The sequence below is a fragment of the Haplochromis burtoni genome, unplaced genomic scaffold (genome assembly GCF_018398535.1).
Source record: "Haplochromis burtoni strain Fernald_Lab_line unplaced genomic scaffold, NCSU_Asbu1 Contig_190, whole genome shotgun sequence".
Classification (NCBI taxonomy): domain Eukaryota; kingdom Metazoa; phylum Chordata; class Actinopteri; order Cichliformes; family Cichlidae; genus Haplochromis; species Haplochromis burtoni.
This window is the reverse complement of record NW_024582551.1, coordinates 765280-788369: the sequence shown is the minus strand read 5'-3', so window position 1 is coordinate 788369 and position 23090 is coordinate 765280. Positions and strand designations below refer to the sequence as shown.

Below are 23090 nucleotides of genomic sequence, written 5' to 3'. Positions count from 1 at the left end.
ATCACAAGCTCAGGTACGAGCCAGTGTTGTGTCTGCACACGCTGTTAGCAGCAAAGTCTGTATATTTTTTTATATATTTTATTTTATTGTTTACTCCATTTAATTTGTAAAATATGTACACACGTAGAAAAACATATTTAGTATACGCATCCAGTAATGCATATACTATTATATATTGTACATATATTTATTAGTCTCAGATTTAGCCATTCTTATATTTTGCTTGTTTTACGTTATTGTATTTTTGCACACCTCTGTTGCTTGTGAAGCTCGCACGCAAGAATTTCACTCACATGTGCTGTACCCATGTACCTGCACATGTGATGTGACAATAAAAGTGATTTGATTTGAGTCTGTGAGAAATGCCACAGATAACAGTCTGACATAAAACTTTAAGTTTGCACCAAAGAGGCGATTCCCAAAGAGCTGAAACGGCACAAGTGTGAGGCCTGAAAACTCTGCAGCAGACCAGAGAGAGAATCAGCCGATCGTCTGCTGCTCAGCCTCACAGGAGGAAACGCTGATGAAGGTCAGAGGAACGGGACTGATAGAGCGATGGAGCCACATCATGGTCAGCGTGTGCGAGGAGCTCCGACACTGAGAGTCAGCAGCCCCCTGTGAGACGGAGGCTCCGTCACGGCTGCAGCTCAGTCTGTGATGTTACAGATCTTTGATAAACGTTTGAATTCTGAACCATCACATGTGTTTTGTATGTTTTAATAAACACACTCATAGAGATTATAAAGAAATGAGGGTGGCTCATGACTTTTGCACAGTGTGCTTTCATCCACGCAGGACTGCAGAGAACTTTATTGTGTCAGACCGATCCAACAGCACCACCTGCTGGCTGGAGGCCTCAGTCACAGCTGCGCCCCTGCAGTTTTTTCTGAGCACGAGGCGTGCAGCGGGGGCGGACCTTCATGCCTGCTGTCGGCGGGTTTCCAGACTCGGATTCAGCAACTCTTTTGATCATTTTGGATTTTATTAGAGAAACAGGAACACGGATTCATGCTCGTGTTCAACAACACCTGCTAAAAAAAACCAAAAAAAAAAAAAACCCCATAAAACGTTGGTGCTTCATCGCTGTCTTCCTCCGACAGGTCAGAGGTCAGTCCTGTTGACCATCTGGCTGAACTTCTCCTCCAGGGCTTGGGAGGTGATGCGAGGCAGACCGTTGTCCAGAGGGGAGCCCTCCACCAGGCTGTTCATCGGTGTGGGCGGGACCTGAGACAGCTCGTCCTTCCTGTCTCCCGGGAAACCATACCCATCCCACGTTGTCAGGAAGTCTTTCATGATGGGGAGGAGCTTCTTCCGAGACGCCAGTGAGTTTCCTGGAGACAGGGTGATGAAGTCACCATCAGTCCTGAGGCCACGCCTCTGCTCGCACCCCCCCCAGAGACACACCCTACAGAGCATAGCTAACGAGGTAGCAGAACATCAAGCATCACCTGTGCACACCTTCAAGATGTGTCTGATTACAGGAGTGTTACCTTGATGATAGGCTGAGATGTGAGAGTGGGGGCTGCTGAGTGGACTCAGGTTGAGGGCGGGGCTTTGGGCTTGTTCCAGGTACTGGCTCACCTGAGGAGGGAGGACACCTGAGCCGTCACGCAGAAGGAACAGCAGACTAAAGAAGGGGGAGGAGAGTGTACCTGTTCCCTGCAGGTGGTGCTGTGGCTGAACACAGCAAGTTCTCTGATTGGCTCTTTGCTCTCAGTGAAGAAGATTGTCATCAGCAGCAGCAAATCATATCCGTACTTCTGACAGAAACCTGAAAGCTCCGCCTCCAAGTCCTCCCTCTGCAGGAACTCCTGACACACACACACACACACACACACACACACACACACACACACACACACACGTCTCCTCAGGTGTTCTGCAGCTCTGATGCCACCTGGTGGCAGACTGGTGTCACTGCAGCTTATTAGTATGACTGTAGTACAGTGTACAGTACTGACCTGCAGTGAGATGTAGAGAACAGAAACTGAGAGATTCAAACTTCCTGAAACAGCTTTCATGTCCTTCAACAACATCTCCTCTGTGTTCAGACCTGCAAACAAAGTACTGCGTCAAATACTCCAATAAAAAAATATTACACCAAGTACAGTAAAACTGCAATACTAAAACAATGCTCCATTGAATTCTTTAATAAAAACTATAAAGGAAAAAGTACAAATCTGCAGTGTATCCACACCTGAAGAGTAACACAAACAGGTCAGTCCAGACTTTGTTCCACCTGTGCAGGCGTGTTCTCAGTTATGACTGACTTCTCAGAAACTGACCTGAGACATCCAACTTGGCTCTGTGCAACTCCTGGAAGAGAGCGCCCCTTGGTGGCAGAGCAGGGAATAGGTTCTCCAGCGCTGCAGCATACTGACTGTCTTTGGGAGTGACTTTACCTGCAGCAGGTGACATGTCCACGCAGTCCACCACGATGGCAGCTGCAGACCAACACAGACAACCCACCAATCAGTCAACGGCACACTTCAGACACACAAGATTTACTCAATTCAGGTTTATTTATACAGGCAGACCCGACAATAATACATAAAGAGAAAACTCAACAAGCAAGCACTTTGGTGACAGTTCGAAGGAAAAACTCCCTTTTAACAGGAAGAAACCTCCAGCAGAAGGAAGCTCTGCCTCCCATTCTACTCTAAATACTCTAGGAACAACAAGTAGGCCTGCAGAGCGAGAGCGAAGTGCTCTAATAGGGTGATATGGTACTACAAGGTCATTAAGATAAGATGGGGCCTGATTATTTAAGACCTTGTATGTGAGGAGCAGGATTTTGAATTCTGGATTTAACAGGAAGCCAAAACAGGAGAAATCTGCTCTCTCTTTCTAGTCCCTGTCAGGACTCTTGCTGCAGCATTTTGGATCAGCTGAAGGCTTTTCAGGGAGTTTTTAGGACTTCCTGATAATAATGAATTACAGTCGTCCAGCCTGGAAGTAATAAATGCATGAACTAGTTTTTCAGCGTCACTCTGAGACAGGATATTTCTAACTTTAGAGATGTTGCACAAATGGAAGAAAGCAGTCTTACATATTTGTTTAATATGTGCGTTGAAGGACATGTCCTGGTCAAAAATGACTCCAAGGTTCCTCACAGTGTTACTGGAGGCCAAGGTAATGCCATCCAGAGTAAGAATCTGGTTAGATACCATATTTCTAAGCTTTTCAGGGCCGAGTACAATAACCTCAGTTTGATCTGAATTAAGAAGCAGAAAGTTAGCGGCCATCCAGGTCTTTATGTCTTTAAGACATTCCTGCAGTTTAACTAATTGGTGTGTGTTATCTGGCTTCATGGACAGATAGAGCTGGGTGTCATCTGCATAGCAGTGAAAATGTATGCTATGTCTTCTAATGATGCTGCCTAAGGGAAGCATGTATAATGTAAACAGAATTGGTCCTAGCACTGAACCCTGTGGAACTCCATAATTAACCTCAGTGTGTGAAGAGGACTCTCCATTTACATGCACAAACTGGAGTCTATTAGATAGATATGATACAAACCACTGCAGCGCAGTACCTGTAATACCTACAGCATGTTCTAATCGCTCTAATAGGATATTATGGTCGACAGTATCGAACGCTGCACTGAGGTCTAGCAGGACAAGCACAGAGATGAGTCCACTGTCAGAGGCCATAAGAAGATCATTTGTAACCTTCACTAAAGCTGTTTCTGTGCTGTGATGAGCTCTGAAACCTGACTGAAACTCTTCAAATAAGCCATTCATGTATTCGATAACCTTCGAACGCTCAGTAACACCAGGTGTGTACCGTAAAGCAGGTGAGCAAGCTGCAGGTCCAGGATCTCTGGAGCTCTTTGAATGATGCGCTCTGTCACCAAGGTAGCGCAGGATCCCACTGTTTCCGCAGTAACAGGACAGGTGGGGGAGGGTTCCCTCTCTAGATGGTGGTGGTCGATCACCTCTGCAACCGCCTCCTCTAGGTCGCTGTCTGAACTGCAGCAGAGACAGGATGTTAAGACAGGTGTGATCACCACTCAGGTGTGCAAGGTCATCTGTGAGGTGTTACCTGGGCAGCACGTTGTGGTCGACCAACGTGAGCCGCAGGCGGCCGGCCCGCTGCAGTGCTCGCAGGTCCAGCTGGTCCCTGAAGACGAGGAGGTCCAGAGACAGAGCGGCTTGGCGCAGCAGGAAGACGCTGTCCGAGCGCAGCCGCAGCTCCGATTGACGGATGTTCAGCAGCGGCAGAACGAGCATCTCGCCGTGTGCAGTCTGACAGGGAGAGAGAGACTTCAGGTAACCAAAGTGGGTTAAAACGTCTTGATGCATCTCAATCATTCAGGTAAGTAAATCTCCAAAAGTTGATTCTGTTCATGTGGACGTAGCTTTTTGTGGGAGAAACGTTTTGTCACTCATCCAGGTGACGTCTTCAGTCTCAGCTGACTGCAGGTTTCAATCTTATAAACAGGACATTTGCATAATGACTGAAACCAGCCCACTGAGGAACAATGGGCTGGGAGGTCAGTTCCTTAATCTTAATTATGCAAATTCTCATGACCATTGATCAACAACCTGACAACCATGATCAAAGACCTCTGATCAAAGACCATGAGTACCATTCACAGAGAGTTGGGGAATGGCTGCAATCACAGCATTGTAAGATGGCAAAAGATGTACCCTTAGGCCCCTCCTCCATTCAGAGATGGTCTTTGAGAATGGCCAATGGTCATGAGAATTTGCATAATTAAGATTAAGGAACTGACCTCCCAGCCCGTTGTTCCCTCAGTGGGCTGTTTCAGTCATTATGTAAATGTCCTGTTTATAAGATTGAAACCTGCAGTCAGCTGAGACTGAAGACGTCACCTGGATGAGTGACAAAACGTTTCTCCCACAAAAAGCTACGTCCACATGAACAGAATCAACTTTTGGAGATTCGGGTAACCAAGTTCATTACCTGTACTGGCAGCTGATTGGACTGTGGCTTACCTTAGACAGGAAGTAGGCATAGGCCAGGGCAGATACCATGGAGTCAATGTCGCAAGCTTCATTTCCCAGGACAACATGGAACCCAGGGCCGACCTGGTCCGAGCTCAACTGGGGAACAAAGAACAGAGCTCCTAACATACCGATACAACCCGGCACCACCTGGCACCACCTGATAAAACCCGGCACCACCAGAATCCCCTGGAAGCATCTGGTATAACCTGAAACCACCAAAAATCATTTGAAACCACCTGGGACTACTATCCCTAAACGCAGACATATTTAACGTCCACAGTCTCGTAACGTCTGCTCTGAGACTGCAGGTCATCTGTGCTTGGGTTAACGCTGGCTTTAACATGGAGAGGCTTCTTGTTTCTGCTGTAGTAAAAACATTTACTGTTAAACTGCAGTAATGTGTTGAAATGGCCCCGCCCCTCCCCGTGCCTGGGTCTGCTGTAGGTTTCTTCCTGTTAAAAGGGCGTTTTTCCTCTCCACTGTCGCCAAAGCGCTTGCTCAGAGGGTCACATGATTGTTGGGGTTTTCTCCATTTTCTTTGTATTATTGTAGCGTCTACCTTACAGTACATCAGTGTATTAATAAAACTGCATTCAATTTGGACAGAACAGGCGAGTTATAGAAACATGCCCCTCCTTACTGCTGCCTCTGCTGGACACCAGAAGAACTGCAGCAGTGGTGATCCTGACAGGTGTGTCTCACCTGACCTCACGGCTGACTGTCTCACTCACACCCACAGCTGCGTTTCCGGTCGTTGACTTGTGCAGCTCCACAGACTCGTGCAAACTATCGTAGTGCTCGGACCTTGTCACATGATGTAAACAGTGCCAGTCATTCTGCAGCAGCACGAGCTAACAGGCTAACCCGTGTGTGTGTTACCTTCACGGCCCGCTGGCAGCTCGTCAGAAACTCCTCCATCTGCTCCGTTAGCTGTTAGCTGCTAACAAACGGTCGGCTGTCTGTGACTCGCTTTCACCTGATAAATGTACGCGAGACAGAAACGTGCGGTGGGCGTGGCTTGTCAGGACCCGTGTACGGATCGCCTTTGAACCAAAACACTAAAACTTCGCGTCCCGTTTGCAGGGACCACGTGACCAGTTTCTTACTGATGATTACGTGCCTTTTTTTTTACTTTTGCCTTGTAATAGGCCTTTTTCTTAACTAGGAGTGACCAAAAAGCAGGTAAAACTGTGTCAGTAACCATGGTAACAGTCTCAGTGACCCTCACTTGCAGCAGGTGTTTGTGACGTATTTGATGTATGAAGCTAGAATTTCACAGTAATCGTGATGAAGGTTCAAACTGTGGAGGCGTGGGGCAGAGCGTGCGCTGAAGCTCGTTGGTCCCTGTGCTGGGAAATCTATGGCCCGCGGCCCTGAAGCGGGCCTGTATTTCCACCCACAGTGATGAAACCAATGCATCATCGGCTGCCGTCCTTCATCTGTGTCTTTATCGCAGCATGACGGTTCAGACAGGAAGTGAAAGAGTGAACCCGAAATGCGAGGTCTCCACAGAAACGTGTTAGAAACCCAGATTATTTCAAACCTGTATGACGTCCACTTTATTCTGTCTTCTAATTATTCTGCTTCCTGTTTCTTCCACCACTCCATGCCTCCAGTAATGATGACGCACTCTTCTGCTGGAGCCTCAGCCGGCCCCCACTCTGATGTGCAGAGCGGGCGCTTGGTGGTTCCTGCGAGGCACCGTCACAGAGGTGTCTGCTGTTTGTGGTTCTGCATTGTCCTACAGACGCTTCATGAAACAGACGTCCCCATAAAAGTCATCGATTGTGTTATTTACGTAAACAGCTGTGACAATCCAGTCATGTGTTCTTGTTTATCTATTTGTTTGTTTAGTTGTTGGTTTTTCATGGTCACTAAATGTTTATCAACAAAACTAAAAATAAACAAAAACACGTGACAACCGGAAACAAAGTTCCTGTTTGAGACAGGCAGCTCTGCAGACACCTACGGCAGCCTCACGCACGCGCATGACACTTCTGTAAACATGGGCGCGTGACGGTCGGAATGCCGAAAGGTTATGAGCCCTTCAATGACCTGATTAAAGCTGGGAAATATCATCTCGTGCTGCCTCAGGCTGCTGTGTTTGTATCCTGACAGGACAAACGACTCAAAGACGCGGTGAAACGGCGCCAGCATCCCGGAAACAGCCGGACTCACGTTTCATTTTTCTCACTGCAGCCTTCAAAGCCGGGCTGTCAAACTTAACTGTGACTCACGCTTTTGCTGCACAGCAAAAGCGTTAAATATGTTGGTGTTAGTACTTTAATACGACTCACAGTAGAGTCACGGTCTTTAAATGTAAGCCTGAGGTGTAAAATAATACTGTTAAAATCGAGTGTTTCTATATCAAATCTGGAGGCGTTGCAATGGAAACGTGAACTCTTGACCTCTGAACTCCTAAACGGACTATGACACTAATAAAATAAATTCAGACTCCGCCCCTCATTTTTAAAAAAAATATTACTATTACTGTTGTTGTCTTTTGGTGCTATATAAATAAAATTGAATTGCGTTTTTTGAGTTGAGACAAAGCGGCGTGAAAGGCATTAGCCTCGCTGCTCGGTGAAATCTGTTGTTTGCAGCCAAACACTACAGCCTTGGAAAACAGCTTGTATGTGAATATTCAGTCAGGTTTTGGCTCAATTACACCTAAAACAATGTTTAGATTGTTGACATAATGATGCTACGTGAAGCCTGAAAACCACCAAACCGACGTAGCAAACAGCAGAAGCGCTGACTGTGGGTCGACATCCCTGCAGAGTTTTGTGCACACGGTTTAGGTCAAAATGAAACAGACTGTTTTAAATGTAGTTCGGCATTAACTGCTGTCTGTGTTCTAGACACTTTAATTGTGTTGAAATTGTTGTGGAGTTTTCTGTCAAAAAAAAAGTGGCCTGCAACATGGTCACTGTGATCAAGCTGTTTTATTTCTGCATGCAGGCAGGAGAGCCAACACACATCAAACATCACAGTTCAGTCATGCGAGCTCTGAGACAGGAGTGGTGCTCCCACTCCAAGGAAGAGGGAGGAAGTTACAAACATCACGCTATGAAAGGGAACAGTGGGCGTGCTGTTTTGTGCCTTTGGCGTTATCAGCACCTGTAAAGGGAGTTGTCTTCTCCATCTGCTGAGGCTGGAATAAGTTCATCTAGTTTTAGAAACTTTCACTGAACAGTCTATTACAGCGTCACAGCTCAGCACATAAATACTCTAAATGAGAACAATAGAAATTTTCTATTACAAAATCAAATCTGACCGCGTTAATCTGGGCATGCTGTGTGCCGTCTCATTGGAGGGCCACTTTAGTGTTCAAGTAGTGCAAAACAAACAAACAATCGCCAACAAATATTTCCTAAAACGTTTTGTTTGTTCTTTAAAATGTGAAATATTTTATAACAAGACAAATGTTTGTTCTGCCCTCTTAACTAACTGAAGCCTTTCATTGATCTACCAAATAAACACACTGGTCCTGTCTGTCTGTGCACACATGTGGCAGCACTGTGTTCGTATTTAATGCATAAGTGTGCACATGAGTGTTTGACTCTGTCACTGAGCAAACACAGACGATCCCTCAGCATGTTTGTAAGCCGCACGTGGCCCCCGGGCCCCGAGTTTGAGACCCCTCAGCAGGTCACAGCTGAGAGAATATATCCAGCATCACAGAAAAATGTGTTTTCATCATGAAACAAAACAAAAATGTCCTCTGCCAATAACATCCCAAACACCTTTGAATTGGCGCAGATTCTCAGTGTTCAGTCTGTGCATTTGTCACAAACAAGGCTCTCATCACTGTTCATTACACACCAACAAACAGCTGCTGTCACTGAGCTCACTGACAGATGTTCTTTGCTGTCGAGAAGCGAATATCGTCTGCTTTCATTTAAACAGAGATACTAGGCTTTACCACTAGGTGGCAGTAAAGGTGTTAGTAGATCATTCAATTCAATTCAGTCGATTGTTCCTTCTCTCCTTTAAATGTGTTTTTAATGTCCACACAGCCATTTCTCCAAGAGTGAACTGATGTTCGAGCTCAGTCTGAGTGAATCAGCACCTTTAGCTTGCAGCGGTGTTGCTGCAGCAGGAGCATAATATTAAAGAGTCCCCGACTCAGTCTGACAGCAGACGCTTGACATCAGGTGAACCCTGATTTCTTTTAAGGAGGGGATGGTGGTTATTAGTAATCCATGCTTACACTGTGATGGATTATGAAGAAGAGGGATAACTCTATGTGTGAAGAAGTTCATGAACGTTAAAGGGATTGTTGGCTCAACAGAGCTCTGACTGTTTGTCAGCCTGGCTACAGAGCTGAAGAGAAACCTGGGGCTGTTCTTATTTTCTTCAATCAGTGATGAATAGTAAGATGTTCTGGCTTTGCGGAGGGCTTTCTTATAAAGCAGCAAACTATTTCTCCAGGCTAAATGATGATCCTCTAAATTTGTGACACGCCATTTCCTCTCCAGATTACGAGTCATCTGCTTTAGGCTACGTGTTTGAGAATTATACCACGGAGTCAGTACTTCTGATTAGAGACCTTAGTTTTCACAGGAGCTACAGTATCCAGAGTCGTACATAGTGAGGAGGTGAAATTATTAACAAGATAATCGACCTCTGTTGGGGTGATAACAGTTCTATTCTTAAAGTAAAACTGAGATGAGATGTTCAGTTTCTATGTCAGAGTGTGATCAAAAACACTGCAGCAGGTTAATCAGAATGAGCACAGGGTAATCTTCGAAAACACATTTGTACAATGAACACTGCTTCAGTTGCAAAACCAATTTTAAAAGTGTGTTTACCTCCACTCTGACATGACAGGAAGACAAAGCTGTGCAAATTTGTGATTCACATAAATACCTGAAATGTTGCATTGAACCACTTTATGGTCACATTTAAAATTTAACAAAGTCATTTTTAATAAACATGCAAAACAGTAGCATTAACCTGCACAAGCTGCAAGATTTATTCATTTATTACAACTCACCCTACTGTGTGACGTTCCAGTCTCAGAGTTATTCTGACATTTATCACTACAGTTTTTCCTTTTGGTGTAAAACAACAGAGACACTATGGGACGGATTTTCCAACTGTACCTAAAACCAGCACAACCCACTTGGTCAAAAGGACTCTGGGTAATGTAGTGTCCTGCTGTTTTTGTGCAATTTAAAAAAAAAAAACAATACACAGATACTTTAAAAAAAATGAATTAAAGTTTACGTTAAGGAAAAAATCCAAATTATAAAAATCAGAAAAAGAAAAAAGTTAAAATGAAAGAAAACAGGTGTACCAGGTGAGCTGATCAGCTCAGGTAAGCTGCTGATTCAGGATAGGCTGCAGCTGAAACATTGATCCCGACAGAAACCACAGCTGAACATTCATCATCTACATCTGTTTATTTCAGGTAAAAAAATATTTCCGTTTTAATGATGAGACAAATAAAATACCTTTATTTGTATATCAAAGCTCCTGTGTGACGTTCAGGGTCTGTTCATCTGCTCTGTTAATGTCAAATACTGTACAGGGCTTTAAATCTGCCACTGTGCTCACTTTGTTTTATTTCAGGGCTGTAATAAACACTGCAGGCTGCAGGGGGCACTGGATGGACTTCAGATGAATAAACCTTGCTGTCCTCACTGACCGGCCTCATGAATACTACCTGGCTAAACTAGTTATTCACATTTGTGTACAACACTGGTTAACCATCAACTCTAAGCCGTGATGCAGCCTCCTGCTGCCCTCCTCTCGCTCCATCTCTTGTAGACCAGAAAGATGGAAGGTCTTTGAACTGGAATTTAAAAATCTAGCACATGCAGTGTGTCAGAATGAGGACACCAATAAACTGTCAGATATACGGGGCTCCACCTGAGATGATCAGAGACTGAAGTCACACGAGGACACTGTGAAAACGAAGTTTTATGGGGACATGTAACCTGTATGCAGCGTTAATGGGACATCGGGAGTCCAGGAGTCAGCATGTCGGCACACCACACCCTGACCTTTCACCTCTGGGTACAGTGCAGCTGTTTGTTAGCACGCCATCTTCAGCAGTCAGCCTCCTTTTAACTCTCAACCAATGTGTTGAAAGCTCCTATGACCTATGACCCCAGCTGCAGCAGCAGGTTGGTACCTCTGACCCCTGGAATCAAGGTCTAGATCTTCTCCACATAGTTTCCAGGGAACATCCCCTCTCTGCCCCGCAAGCGACCAAACCACCAACCAGATGGATCTGTGGAAATGGAAAAAGAATGCGTAGGACAAACATTCAGGTAAGCAAGAGAACTACGCGACCGTGCGCGGTCCTTGTGGGAACTAAGCGACCGTGCGCGGTCCTTGTGGGAACTAAGCGACCGTGCGCGGTCCTTGTGGGAACTACGCGACCGTGCGCGGTCCTTGTGGGAACTACGCGACCGTGCGCGGTCCTTGTGGGAACTACGCGACCGTGCGCGGTCCTTGTGGGAACTAACGCGACCGTGCGCGGTCCTTGTGGGAACTACGCGACCGTGCGCGGTCCTTGTGGGAACTACGCGACCGTGCGCGGTCCTTGTGGGAACTACGCGACCGTGCGCGGTCCTTGTGGGAACTACGCGACCGTGCGCGGTCCTTGTGGGAACTACGCGACCGTGCGCGGTCCTTGTGGGAACTACGCGACCGTGCGCGGTCCTTGTGGGAACTACGCGACCGTGCGCGGTCCTTGTGGGAACTAGCGCGGCGCGTTGTGGGAACTACGACTGCGCGGTCCTTGTGGGAACTACGCGACCGTGCGCGGTCCTTGTGGGAACTACGCGACCGTGCGCGGTCCTTGTGGGAACTACGCGACCGTGCGCGGTCCTTGTGGGAACTACGCGACCGTGCGCGGTCCTTGTGGGAACTACGCGACCGTGCGCGGTCCTTGTGGGAACTACGCGACCGTGCGTGGTCCTTGTGGGAACTACGATTCTGGATGAAAAAAATCCCTCTTTGTTTTAGTACTACTGTGCAACTACATTTAATGTTGTTTAACAAGGTGTGTGATATCTAGTAACATCAATACAAGGTGGGGTATGAGTACTACCTTCAGTGACTATCTCAATGATGTCCTCAGCATTGAAGCTAAGCTCATCGGTGTCCTGGGCATCGTAGGCGTACAGAGCTCTGCAGTGAGGAGTTCGGGGCTTCGGTTTGGGTCGACCCGCTCCAGGAGGAGGCTTCACCTCCTTTGAACGGCGCCGGTGTACCCTACAGGTGAGAAACAGGGATTACTAGTCATTTACGGATGGTCCATTTACTGGTCATACTGGTGACCACAGTTATTTCATAACACTGGGTCACTCCAAGCGGTCTCACCCTGCGGCACCCTGATCGGGAACATCCATAAAGCCCATATCCTGGTTTTGATGGGGACGACTGTCATGGCGACGCTGGTTCTGGAGGCGGGGCAGGGTAGGTTGCTCCATGCTAGACTGCTGTCTCAGCAACGAGCCTCTGGAGTAGGCGCTGCCCTCCTTCAGGGCTCCACCCCCTCTGGAGCGAGATGCTGATGAGAATAAGAAACGTCAAAAGAGTCTTCTAAGAAGTCGTGAAAACACCTGAAACTTGGTTTTTGCTGATACCCGAGTGTTGCTGGTTACTGGGTGGAGCACGGTTTCCCATGTAGCGGCTCTTCCGGTTGTCTTTCCGGGTGGGACCTAGACGACAAACAGACAGGAAGTAATGCCGAGTGGACAAGAGGTTACGCTGGTGACTAAGTCAAGTCACAACTTACGGGAGCTTTTAGGCAGGCCCGGTCCGATTGAGACCTGCAGGACCTTTCCGCTGGGCTTCAAGACTGCCTCGTAACCCTGACCCACCTGGAACTGGATCTGTCTGGATCCTGAGGAGCTGAACGGACCCCAGCCACCTTTCTTCACCTTAAACTCCAGGCTGAACGGAGAGAGAAGTGTAGAGATAGAGGCAGTGTGTGGTTAGTACCGGTCAGATCTGATGACTCATTGTTAAACCTGGATTTAAGTGTTGGTTTCTCAGTGCAGGAACTACGTTCATTGGTTGTGCAGTTTGACTCCTTGCTTGTCTCAAAACACCAAAATGGCAACAGTGAAAATGCTCATCAGGAGACTTGGGTGGCCAAAGGGTGAGGCCATGGCGGCTAGCTTCACTTTTAAATACAGTGCATGAGGTATGCTGGAGAACGACAGATCGTGTTTAAAACTTACAGGTTATTGAATTTTAGTGGCAACTTCCTCTGCGTTTTGTCCTCATAACGTTTGACCAGCAGACTCAGAAACTCAGTTTTAAAGACACTCTGAAGAACGCTGTCGTACTCCTCTTCATGGATGATGAAGAAGTCGTCCTGAAGAGTGCTAACAAACAGAAAGGTAGGTCAGAGAAAGGCAGTAATATTTTGAATGCTATACAACAATTGCTATCTTCTAATAGCTTCATGTTTCTATTTCCAGTTCTACTTTTTGACCCAGTGGAAAGTACTAATCTGGCTCTGCTGTCTTTTTTTGGTTCTAATTGTAGTTTTTCCCAGTTCTGATGGTATACCTCAGAGAAACAGACTGGATTTTGTTGATCTCAATCTTCCTCTTCAGAACCTCCTGGATTTGACCTTTATCTGGACCGTGTTTCACCTTCTCCCGACCAATCATGTAAAGGACCTTTGGTGTCAGGATAAGGTCTCTCTTCACGGACTGTGGAACAACAGAAAAAGCAACTTTTCAGAGAGGAAAGAAATATTCAGGGACTCTATCAGACATGATGGTAAACACTCTCCAGCCGAGGACGTGTTCAAACAGGAGAACAGAACCAGATCTAGGCCTGTGGTTTTGCTTTTAGGTTGGGTTCCTACCCTGAATCTGCGGTCATATTTCACCACGACGTCAGCAAAATCAATTCTCTCTCTGCGGCCGACAAACTGTCTGATCTCAGGATGGTTATCGGTCCCGATATAATCACCCACAAAGTTCCTGTTGATGCTGTTTCTGCGGCGCTCTTTTTTGTTCAGCACAACATCAGAGGCTAGAGGAAACACGAATTAAAAGTTATTGAAAACAAACTCAGATTCAGAGTTTTTTTAACCCATCTATCAAAAACAATCTTACCTTCCTCCCTCATCTTGACGTATTTGCGAACAGCAACGTGTTTGCGCCACGCCTTCTGGATGACACGAGCATACCCGTTATATTTCCTCTCCCTCATCTCCTCCAACAGAAAGAGCTGGAGAGAGGAAGCGACACCATTATGACAAACGGAGCCAGGCCCTGACAGGCCAAGATGACCATGGGTCACAGCGGACCACAGCGCCGACACCCTGTACCAGGTTCTACCTCAGGCGTGCTGAATCTCAGTGTTCCTGATTGCAGTTAAACCACTTGCTGAGCTTTTCTTACCGACTCTGGAGCTTTGATGAAGACTTTGGTCTTCCCCAGCTGGAACTGATCCTGGTCCATATTGACCGAGTTGAGGAGGTGCAGCACTCCCTGACGCTCATCACCTCTCCACTGAGGCCAGGACTCCTTCGTCAGGATGGCGTACCTGCAGCACGGCAGTCCGAGTTAGAACCTTAACTTCGTACCATTAGCTTAAATATCCTAACCATGTTTGACCTCCGACCTCTGCAGGAACTTATTGAAGACTCGTCTGTAAGCATATCCAGCTCGACGGACTCTGATGTTCTCTCGCAGGCCCAGGTACTCCACCTGGTGTCTGACCCGGTTCTCCTCCCAGTCCCGGGAGCGTTTGGTTTCATTGGGCTTGATGCAGCGGATGTAGTGGGGGGTGCACTTCATCAGGGTCTGCACCAGACTATTAGCTTGTTTCTAGAGGGCAGCGAACACACACCTGAGAACCACACCTGGCAAAGCTGCTTATTTCACTGTCATTTTAATTCTTAGTGGAGGTCCAACCTCCAGCTTTCTCACCTTGATCTTACTGCTAGCGGTGGTCGGTCGCCCTCGCTTCTCTGCCTCCAGGTTCTCAGGGAACAGAGCTCTGATGAACGGACTGCCCACAAACACACCACAGAGAAGGGATTGTGTCAGAGACACACACACACACACACACACAGCTTAGTAATGTGATTACTTCCACGCTTTGAACGCTGCATGGTTGTACTCTCTCCATGTTATCCATTGTTGATCTGCACGTGTCTGTTGCCATGGACGCCACACGCGCTTACGTCACTGTCATGAGACTCTCTTACAAACAAAATCACGGTTTAGTAACCCAGTGACACAGCGTGCTAACGAGAAAGTAACAGTAATCTAATTACTTTTTTGCAATGTTAAACCCTTCACTCATTACTTGAAAAAAGTAATCAGATTACAGTAACATTGCCCATCTCTGCTGACAACAGGATTCCTGACAAAGATGACGCGTTTATTCACTGCAGTTTTGCATCAGGGGCTCCTAAAACATCCCACATCCACGCACAGAGTACTTACAACTCGCTGCTCTGCATCAGCTCGATGATGTCATTGAACAACACATCTCTGTTCCTCTCACAGAACCCGCTGACATCATACGACACCTGCCCACAGACACAGGTGCGGTCAGTAAACACAGACAGATGTGGTCATTAAAAACTCTGACAGGTATACAGGTGAGGTGAGGACCTTTCCAGCATAGTGGTGGACTACGAATCCTTTGTTCCAGCTGCTGAAGTGTTCGTGAGATCCAATCTGTCCCTGTAATTTCTGCAGCAGGGTCTGATCCGCCCCCTCACCTTTAGCGTGCATCGTGGCGCACACGTCGTCCAGGATGCTCATGATCCCAGGAGGATTCTGCAAAACAGAGATGTTCACTGAAAATACAGCTGTTTGAATTTGGTTTTATATAGTCTGACTTATAGTTTGTTCAAAACTGAGAGTTCAGCTCCTACAAGCAGCAGAAATCTCACCTGTACTCAGGTAATATCATAGCTGCATCAAGAGACCAAACAAGCCAAACGAGCCACACACTGTTTTTAAGCTTGTAAAGAGCAGATGTCTTTATCTGTTAATTAAAACTCAACGCCCACGAATACTCAATTAAAAACACTCGACTTTCACCATAAATACAAAAGTGAGAGTAATATTTGAGGACCAGTTCTGTTTACATCATACATGCTTCCCTTAGGCAGCATCATTAGAAGACATAGCATACATTTACACTGCTATGCAGATGACACCCAGCTCTATCTGTCCATGAAGCCAGATAACACACACCAATGAGTTAAACTGCAGGAATGTCTTAAAGACATAAAGACCTGGATGGCCGCTAACTTTCTGCTTCTTAATTCAGATCAAACTGAGGTTATTGTACTCGGCCCTGAAAAGCTTAGAAATATGGTATCTAACCAGATTCTTACTCTGGATGGCATTACCTTGGCCTCCAGTAACGCTGTGAGGAACCTTGGAGTCATTTTTGACCAGGACATGTCCTTCAACGCACATATTAAACAACTATGTAAGACTGCTTTCTTCCATTTGTGCAACATCTCTAAAGTTAGAAATATCCTGTCTCAGAGTGACGCTGAAAAACTAGTTCATGCATTTATTACTTCCAGGCTGGACGACTGTAATTCATTATTATCAGGAAGTCCAAAAAACTCCCTGAAAAGCCTTCAGCTGATCCAAAATGCTGCAGCAAGAGTCCTGACAGGGACTAGAAAGAGAGAGCAGATTTCTCCTGTTTTGGCTTCCTGTTAAATCCAGAATTCAAAATCCTGCTCCTCACATACAAGGTCTTAAATAATCAGGCCCCATCTTATCTTAATGACCTTGTAGTACCATATCACCCTATTAGAGCACTTCGCTCTCGCTCTGCAGGCCTACTTGTTGTAGAGTATTTAAAAGCAGTTTTGGCTCACATTCATGAAGAAGTCTGAAGGGTCCCTGAGTCTAACAGACCGCACACTTTGATAGGAATCCTTTACATGAGTAAAAATTGCAGGAGTATTATAAAATGAGCAGGCCACCCCTCTCCAGATTCCAGAAGATGGCTAATGACAAAAAAACATTAACTTAAAGGGCAGGTGGGGTTAAAGTGGGAGGAGCTAAATTCTCTGTCAGACGGAATCAACTCGGGGGGCAACTGACCCTCAAGATGGAGCGTAAATCCTGCTGCAGTTCTTAATGATGTAACAAATGATTAATGTCAGTAATGTTTGTATGAGAATAAAAAACACAGAGATGGAGAGGAGTACTCGTTAAATTTATCAGAGCTGTGTTCAGTGATTTGCGAACTCACCAGTTTGGACTCGATGAGGTCACAGACCACCTTGTTGTTAAAATATTCGATGGGAGTCCATTTGATTCCCTCCTGTACGTATTCCTCCTGCAGACATAACGGCAACATCCGGCTTCACATTTAGTCTGTTTATTTAAAGGAGGTCCCTGACGTTTGTCCGACAATGTTATCAGTCAAAGTCAGCAGCGCTCCACCCGCACACAGAGCAGGCGGAGCACTGCTTTCCCCTCCTGAGGTTTTTGTATACTTTATTAATCCCCTGTAGGGAAATGACTCTGCATTCACTCAGTGAAGCAGTGTTGCCTGATGGTTTGCCAGAATCTCTTTGAAGCAGTCTGAAAGGCTTTTTCCATGACCTCTCTGAACTCCTCCCACACCAGAGTTCTTGTTTCAGCCACTGCCCGAGCCACATTTGGCTTGGCCTGTTAGTACCTATCAGCTGCTTCCGAAGTCCGACAGGCTAACCACGCCCAATACGACTCCCTCTTCAGCCTGGTGGTTCCCCTCACCTCTGGTGTCTGTCTTTACACGAGTGTCCACAACATATGGTCCAGGTCTGGTGATACGATTACAAAATCGATCATCAACCTGCAGCCTAGGATGTCCTGGTGCCATGTGCACTTATGGACACACTGTGGTTTGCACAGAAGTCCAATAACAAAACACCGCTCTGGTTCAGATCTGGGACACCGTTCCTCCCAGTCACACGCCTCCAGGTCTCGCTGTAATATAGAGTCCCCAGGTGGAGCAGCGTCAAACACCCCACCCAGGGACTCCAAGAAGACCAGGTACTCTGAACCGTCATTCAGCACAGACGACAGTCAGGACCCGTTCCCCACCAGGAAGGTGCAGGGAACAAACCCCTTCGTTCACTGGGAGAAACCCCAACATACAGGCACCAAGCCGAGAGGATACTAGGATACCCACCCCAGCCCACAGGAGTATGTGGTGTCTGGCTCACTTCTACGGGCCATTTGACCCTTACACAACCTTTGCAGGAGCAAAGAGAGCTGCCCTTTGTCACCAATTCTGTTCGTAGCCAAGTGGTGGAAGGCTTTCACATCGGTGCTCTCAGAATCTCATCGGCAGAAGTTAGCGGGAGATCGACAGACGGATTGGTGCGGCGGCTGCAGTGATGCGGGCGCTGCACCGGTCCGTCGTGGTGAAGAGGGAGCTGATTTTAAAATGAAGCTCTCAATTTACCGGTCGATCTACGTCCCTACCCTCACCTATGGTCACGAGCTGTGGGTAGTGACCGAAAGAACGAGATCGCGGATACAAGCTGTGGAAATGAGCTTCCTCCAAGGGGTGGCTGGTCTCTCCCTTAGAGATAGGGTGAGGAGTTTGGCCATCTGGGAGGGGCTCAGAGTAGAGCAGCTGCTCCTTCACATCGAAAGGAGCCAGCTGAGGTGGTGACAAGGATGCATCCTGGGGGCCACCTGGGTGAGGTTTTCCAGGCATGTCCCACCAGGAGGAGGACTCAGGAAACACTGGAGGGGTTATATCTCTCGGTTGGCCTAGGAACGCTTTGATGTTCCCTTCGACAAGCTGGAGGAGGTGGCTGGGGAGAGTGATTTCTGGGCTTGTCTGCTTAAGTTCCCGCCCCTTGACCCGGCCCCGGACAAGTGGAAGAAGATGGATGGATTTATTTTAGTCAGTGCTGGTCACTCGGGAGGAAGCTGGAGAATTATTATTTGGATTCCTCGCACAAAAGTAACACCAACAAGACAAAGTTCATCATCTCAGAAAATAGTTGGATCAAGATTTGTCCAATAAACACCTGTAATGTCATGTGATATTAACTCCTTTCCACTGATATTTTATGTAGTTTCAAAGTCAGGCTGAATCAGTCAAACTTAGTAACAACCACAAAATTAATCTAATCCCAGAATAATTGTATGTCATCTGTGCACCAAGCGTTCAACACAGTTTATTAAAAAAAGAACAACGTCACCTGTTCAGCCTTCAGCGTGAGCTCAATAAAAATCTGCTGCAGCTTCTCGTTCACAAAGTTGATGCAAAACTGCTCAAAACCATTTTGCTAAAAAACAAAAAAGTAAAAGTTAATCAAGAATCAGAGTCGACGATCATCAAATCAGCAGGAACAATCTAACGGGACCAGTTTGTCAAAGCAGGGAGTGTTTATTATTGTTTTGTAAGGTGTGGCTTAAGACAGGAAGTGTGTTTGTACCTGGAAGATCTCGAAGCCGTAGATGTCGAGGACTCCGATGTTGAGCTCCTCCTGCTCCTTCTGCATGGCTTTATTAATACACTGACACAGAAACAGGAAGGTGAATGAGCAGCAGTTAAAGAACGCAGAACAAAGTGTGAAGGCTGTGTGCAGGCACTGACATCGACGAGGAAGTCGAAGAGTCGGGCGTACAGCGCTTTGGACAGGGCGTCTCGGGAGAAACAGGCCTGCTCGGTGTTCAGGGTCACCGAGATGGACTCGGTCTTCCCACCCCACTTACTGTCCATAATCCTGCTGGTCAGCTTACTGCAGAGACCGTCCTGAGAGATCCCCAGCAGGTAGGCCGGAAAGGCCAGGACTGACGAGGAGACAAGATTTTATTGGTTTAAGTGGTAATAAAAAACAAACAAAACAAACAATAGTGTCATGCTGTAGTGTCAGGGGCTTTCTCACAGTTCTGGCTCTCCACCACCGCGTAGTTGTTCTCCTCTCTGAAGCTGATGTTTCCCAGATGAAGAATTCCTGCGACGAGCTGAAGAACTGAATCCTGATCTTCCAGAGACAGACCGACCACTGACATGGCCTCCTGAGAGACACACAGGTACACACAATTTAACACACATACGCACGCACACGCGCACACACACACACGCATACAGACCATCGTATCCGAGAACTCCTTCTTGTCGTTAACGTCCTCCACCGTGTAGGTTCCCGTTTGGTTGAGGTAATTGTAGTAGTCAGGGGTCGTGACCCCGAGGTTCTCCCTCTGCTCTGTGGTAGCCCCTCCCAGCAGCTGAAGTCAGAGGCCAGCATTAGCTTCCGTTAACAGTTATAGTACACGTTGCAGCACATATTGCAGTACCTGGTAGTAGATATGGAAGTTTCTCTCTCCTTGATTCTGGGAGACAACTCGACTTTTCTCCAGCAGGAAGTTGGAGATTTTGCCTCCATCAGGAGCTCCTCCTCGGCTGAACTGGATCTCGAAGTATTTGCCCTGTCGGGATAAGAGCGGCGTGTCTGTGGGCGTCTATGAATCTGCGCGGCGGCAGCCAAAGCATCTGTGTGCTATCATACTCACAAATCTGCTAGAGTTGTTGTTGCGGACGGTTTTAGCGTTTCCGAAGGCCTCGAGCAGAGGGTTGGACTGCAGGATGATGTCTTTGACGTGCTGCAGGTGATAACACAGGGTGGCATCGCTAACATCATCTGTAACCATGGTGACTATCAGCTGACACAAACAATCAGCCGTTTTCTGATATAACTAAGGAAGACCCGACGTGGCAAAAGGTGAAGAAATAAATTAAAAATGAAATCTTAACATATGTCCGATTTATTAAATTAAAATTAACACTTTGAATAAACGTTTACTAATTATTAGAATTGTTATTATAAAATGACCTCTGTCTCTCTTCCACAGCATGTCTTTATCCTGTCTTCCTTCTCTCACCCCAACCAATCACAGCAGATGGCCCCGCCCCTCCCTGAGCCTGGTTCTGCCGGAGGTTTCTTCCTGTTAAAAGGGAGTTTTTCCTTCTACTGTCGCCAAAGTGCTGCTCATAGGAGGTCATATGATTGTTGGTTCTCTGTATCTATTATTGTAGCGTCTACCTTACAGTATAAAGCATCTTGATGCAGCTGTTGTTGTGATTTAGTGCTGTATAAATAAAACTGAATTGAGCGTCACATAAACAATGTTTCAAACCAGCACAGCAGCAGCGATGAGTGTCGAGATAAACTACAAAGTGCAAAAACGATTTATACCACAAGGTGGAGCAGTGAGGCAGTGTTACCTTTATGTCAACCAATCAATGGCCTCCGATTCTGACCTGAACTTTGTCGCCTCCTCCGGACACTTTGGACACGTAGCTCATGATGTATTTGGCAGCAACAGTTTTTCCGGCGCCGCTCTCGCCGCTGACACGCAAAGACAGACATCACGTTACACATTTGTGAAAAGAGTCTGTTTGAAGAGAGCTTTAAGCCCCGCCTACCTGATGATGACACACTGGTTCTCGCTGTCTATCATCATGTTTCTGTACATGTTGTCAGCCAGTGCGTAGATGTGGGGGGGGTTCTCGTACTGAGCCTGTCGGGGGCGGGGCATTCAATCAGCTATTTGTCTGTTTTTCGTTTGTATTTGTCTGTCGATTGGCCGCTCAGTCTTACCGCGCCCTGGTAAAGCTCCACTTCCCTCTCGGTGAAATACGGCAGCTGTTTGAACGGATTCACAGAGATCAGCACTGGACCGATGTAAGTCTGAAAGAAAAGGGTCAAGGAACACCACCAGAACCAGGACCTGGACCCAGCAGGACACATGTCCATCAGAGACAGACCATCCCAGTGCCGGATTTTCAGCACCAGCAGAACTAAGCATCTGGTCCCAAAGCTGGAACTGATGATGTCACTACCTGTGGGAGGGGCTACCACAGAAACTCACTGGTGATTGGCTGATCCAGCTCACAGATCAGCCAACCGCTGTCTGTGTGCCATGACTTTCTTCTCTTAATTTCCAACGGATACCTGATCCTTTAGTTGGAGGTCTCTTCCTGTTTAAAGGGAGTTTTTTCTCCCCACAGTTGCCTCGGGCTGCTCAGATGGAGTCATGTGGTCATTGCGGTCTTCTCTCTTGTAGTCTTTGTTATTGAAATATTAAAAAAAACCTGATTAAAATTTGGCCGCCCTCCCCTTCAGGAGCATCTGTGTGCGCAGCTCAGGATGTTTCTTCATCTCCTCCCGCCTCATCCGTGAGCCTAAACTCGGACGGCCTCTGGGCGACGAACCCGGTGAATCAGGAACGTGGCGAGCGAGTTTCTGAACTGCCACAAGAGGGCAGCAGAGCTCAGGCATCTGCTTTGCGCATCCTCAGAGAACAGGGGGCGGTGGGACTCACGCCGCACAACCCTGTGAATAAGAAGAGGAAGACAAAACGAGCATGCTCCAGGTGCCTCCTCACCTGACAGGTGTGTCTCACAGGTGAGACGCTCCCACAGAGCACGACGGGTTAAACACTGTGACAATAACTAAACAGCTGTGAGTTAACTGAAGGTGAGGTCATCGACCAATTAACCAATCAAATCGAGGGTGTACGCTGAGGATACAAAGATGTAGTCGTCCATATATCTCTTCTTCAGGTTGTCTGTGATGGCGTCCTCGTTGATCTTGGACAGCAGCACCATGTCATCAACGCCGCTCACCTTCACATTCTGAGCCTGCCAATGGTAACGCTCCTTACTCCCCTGGGGGTGGGGCAAAACAGACAGATTGAAATCAGTAAATCTTTGCGTGTAGCTGAATGGTTTACTTCGTTATTCGCCATGTTATTCACTGGGTTCGCCTGTGAGGCCACGCCCCCTGTGGGACCTTTAAGGTGACACGGAGCTGCGTTTAATGGCGCCGTCTGGACACGCCTGAATGTGCACTCATGTTCAGTCAACAGGGGCTGTTTACCTGGGTCCAGGTGTTTAGTTTGTGTCTCAGCTGTTTGAGTCTGTGCCAGAGACTCCACCCCACACTTCAGTCAGCCTGACCTTTGACCTGCGGATTCATATCTGCAGATCTTTCACACGCCTGTCTCTCTCACCGAAATTCCTAACATTTCTCAGTCCTGCAGGATCTTGCTGTGCTGAGGAGTGGCGAGCAGCGGCGCCTCGACACGCCAGGCTGCAGGATGCTACACGCAGCAGGGTGTGTGTGTGTGCGCG

At 47.1% G+C, this 23090-nt stretch overlaps 2 protein-coding genes across 4 annotated transcripts in view; both read right to left on the bottom strand.

Annotated features, from left to right (window-relative positions):
* Nucleotides 1-391: 391 nt before the first annotated feature.
* prune (prune exopolyphosphatase) lies at nt 392-6018 on the bottom strand. Of its 3 annotated transcripts, none has more exons than XM_042225949.1 (9): nt 5853-6018; nt 4962-5069; nt 4045-4247; nt 3787-3971; nt 2286-2444; nt 1962-2053; nt 1653-1811; nt 1491-1581; nt 392-1331 (listed from the first exon to the last, which is right to left on the bottom strand). In XM_042225949.1, exons 1-9 carry the CDS (start codon nt 5889-5891, stop codon nt 1102-1104), a joined length of 1266 nt encoding a protein of 421 aa, XP_042081883.1. In that variant the 5' UTR covers nt 5892-6018; the 3' UTR covers nt 392-1101. The 3 variants fall into 3 exon arrangements, with proteins under 3 accessions (XP_042081883.1, XP_042081885.1, XP_042081884.1); XM_042225951.1 differs by lacking the exon at nt 5853-6018 and adding an exon at nt 5676-5813; XM_042225950.1 differs by lacking the exon at nt 5853-6018 and adding an exon at nt 5614-5757.
* A 4344-nt stretch (nt 6019-10362) lies between these two features.
* The window catches only part of myo1eb (myosin IEb), a 15173-nt gene continuing 2445 nt past the window's right edge, over nt 10363-23090 (bottom strand). The window contains exons 2-27 of the mRNA XM_005935881.3: nt 22488-22625; nt 21556-21645; nt 21381-21475; nt 21216-21303; nt 20468-20557; nt 20252-20383; nt 20048-20182; nt 19840-19972; nt 19548-19744; nt 19387-19467; nt 19150-19236; nt 17196-17282; nt 15581-15748; nt 15410-15495; nt 14888-14969; nt 14580-14785; nt 14357-14501; nt 14069-14183; nt 13816-13985; nt 13512-13657; nt 13178-13324; nt 12730-12887; nt 12578-12652; nt 12312-12501; nt 12040-12203; nt 10363-11214 (exon numbers count right to left, since the gene is read on the bottom strand). Of these exons, the coding sequence (XP_005935943.1) occupies nt 11138-11214; nt 12040-12203; nt 12312-12501; nt 12578-12652; nt 12730-12887; nt 13178-13324; nt 13512-13657; nt 13816-13985; nt 14069-14183; nt 14357-14501; nt 14580-14785; nt 14888-14969; nt 15410-15495; nt 15581-15748; nt 17196-17282; nt 19150-19236; nt 19387-19467; nt 19548-19744; nt 19840-19972; nt 20048-20182; nt 20252-20383; nt 20468-20557; nt 21216-21303; nt 21381-21475; nt 21556-21645; nt 22488-22625 (3282 nt within the window). The 3' untranslated portion in view covers nt 10363-11137. The remainder of the gene's footprint in view (nt 11215-12039; nt 12204-12311; nt 12502-12577; nt 12653-12729; nt 12888-13177; nt 13325-13511; nt 13658-13815; nt 13986-14068; nt 14184-14356; nt 14502-14579; nt 14786-14887; nt 14970-15409; nt 15496-15580; nt 15749-17195; nt 17283-19149; nt 19237-19386; nt 19468-19547; nt 19745-19839; nt 19973-20047; nt 20183-20251; nt 20384-20467; nt 20558-21215; nt 21304-21380; nt 21476-21555; nt 21646-22487; nt 22626-23090) is intronic.

What these genes read in the sequence shown, in the direction of transcription:
- prune (XM_042225949.1), bottom strand. Translation starts at nt 5,891, where the DNA reads ATGGAGGAGTTTCTGACGAGCTGCCAGCGGGCCGTGAAG. An exon ending in GACCACAACGTGCTGCCCAG is followed by an intron (nt 3,972 to 4,044) that starts GTAACACCTCAC and finishes TCTCTGCTGCAG; the next exon opens with TTCAGACAGCGACCTAGAGG. An exon ending in AGCCAAGTTGGATGTCTCAG is followed by an intron (nt 2,054 to 2,285) that starts GTCAGTTTCTGA and finishes CTTTGTTTGCAG; the next exon opens with GTCTGAACACAGAGGAGATG.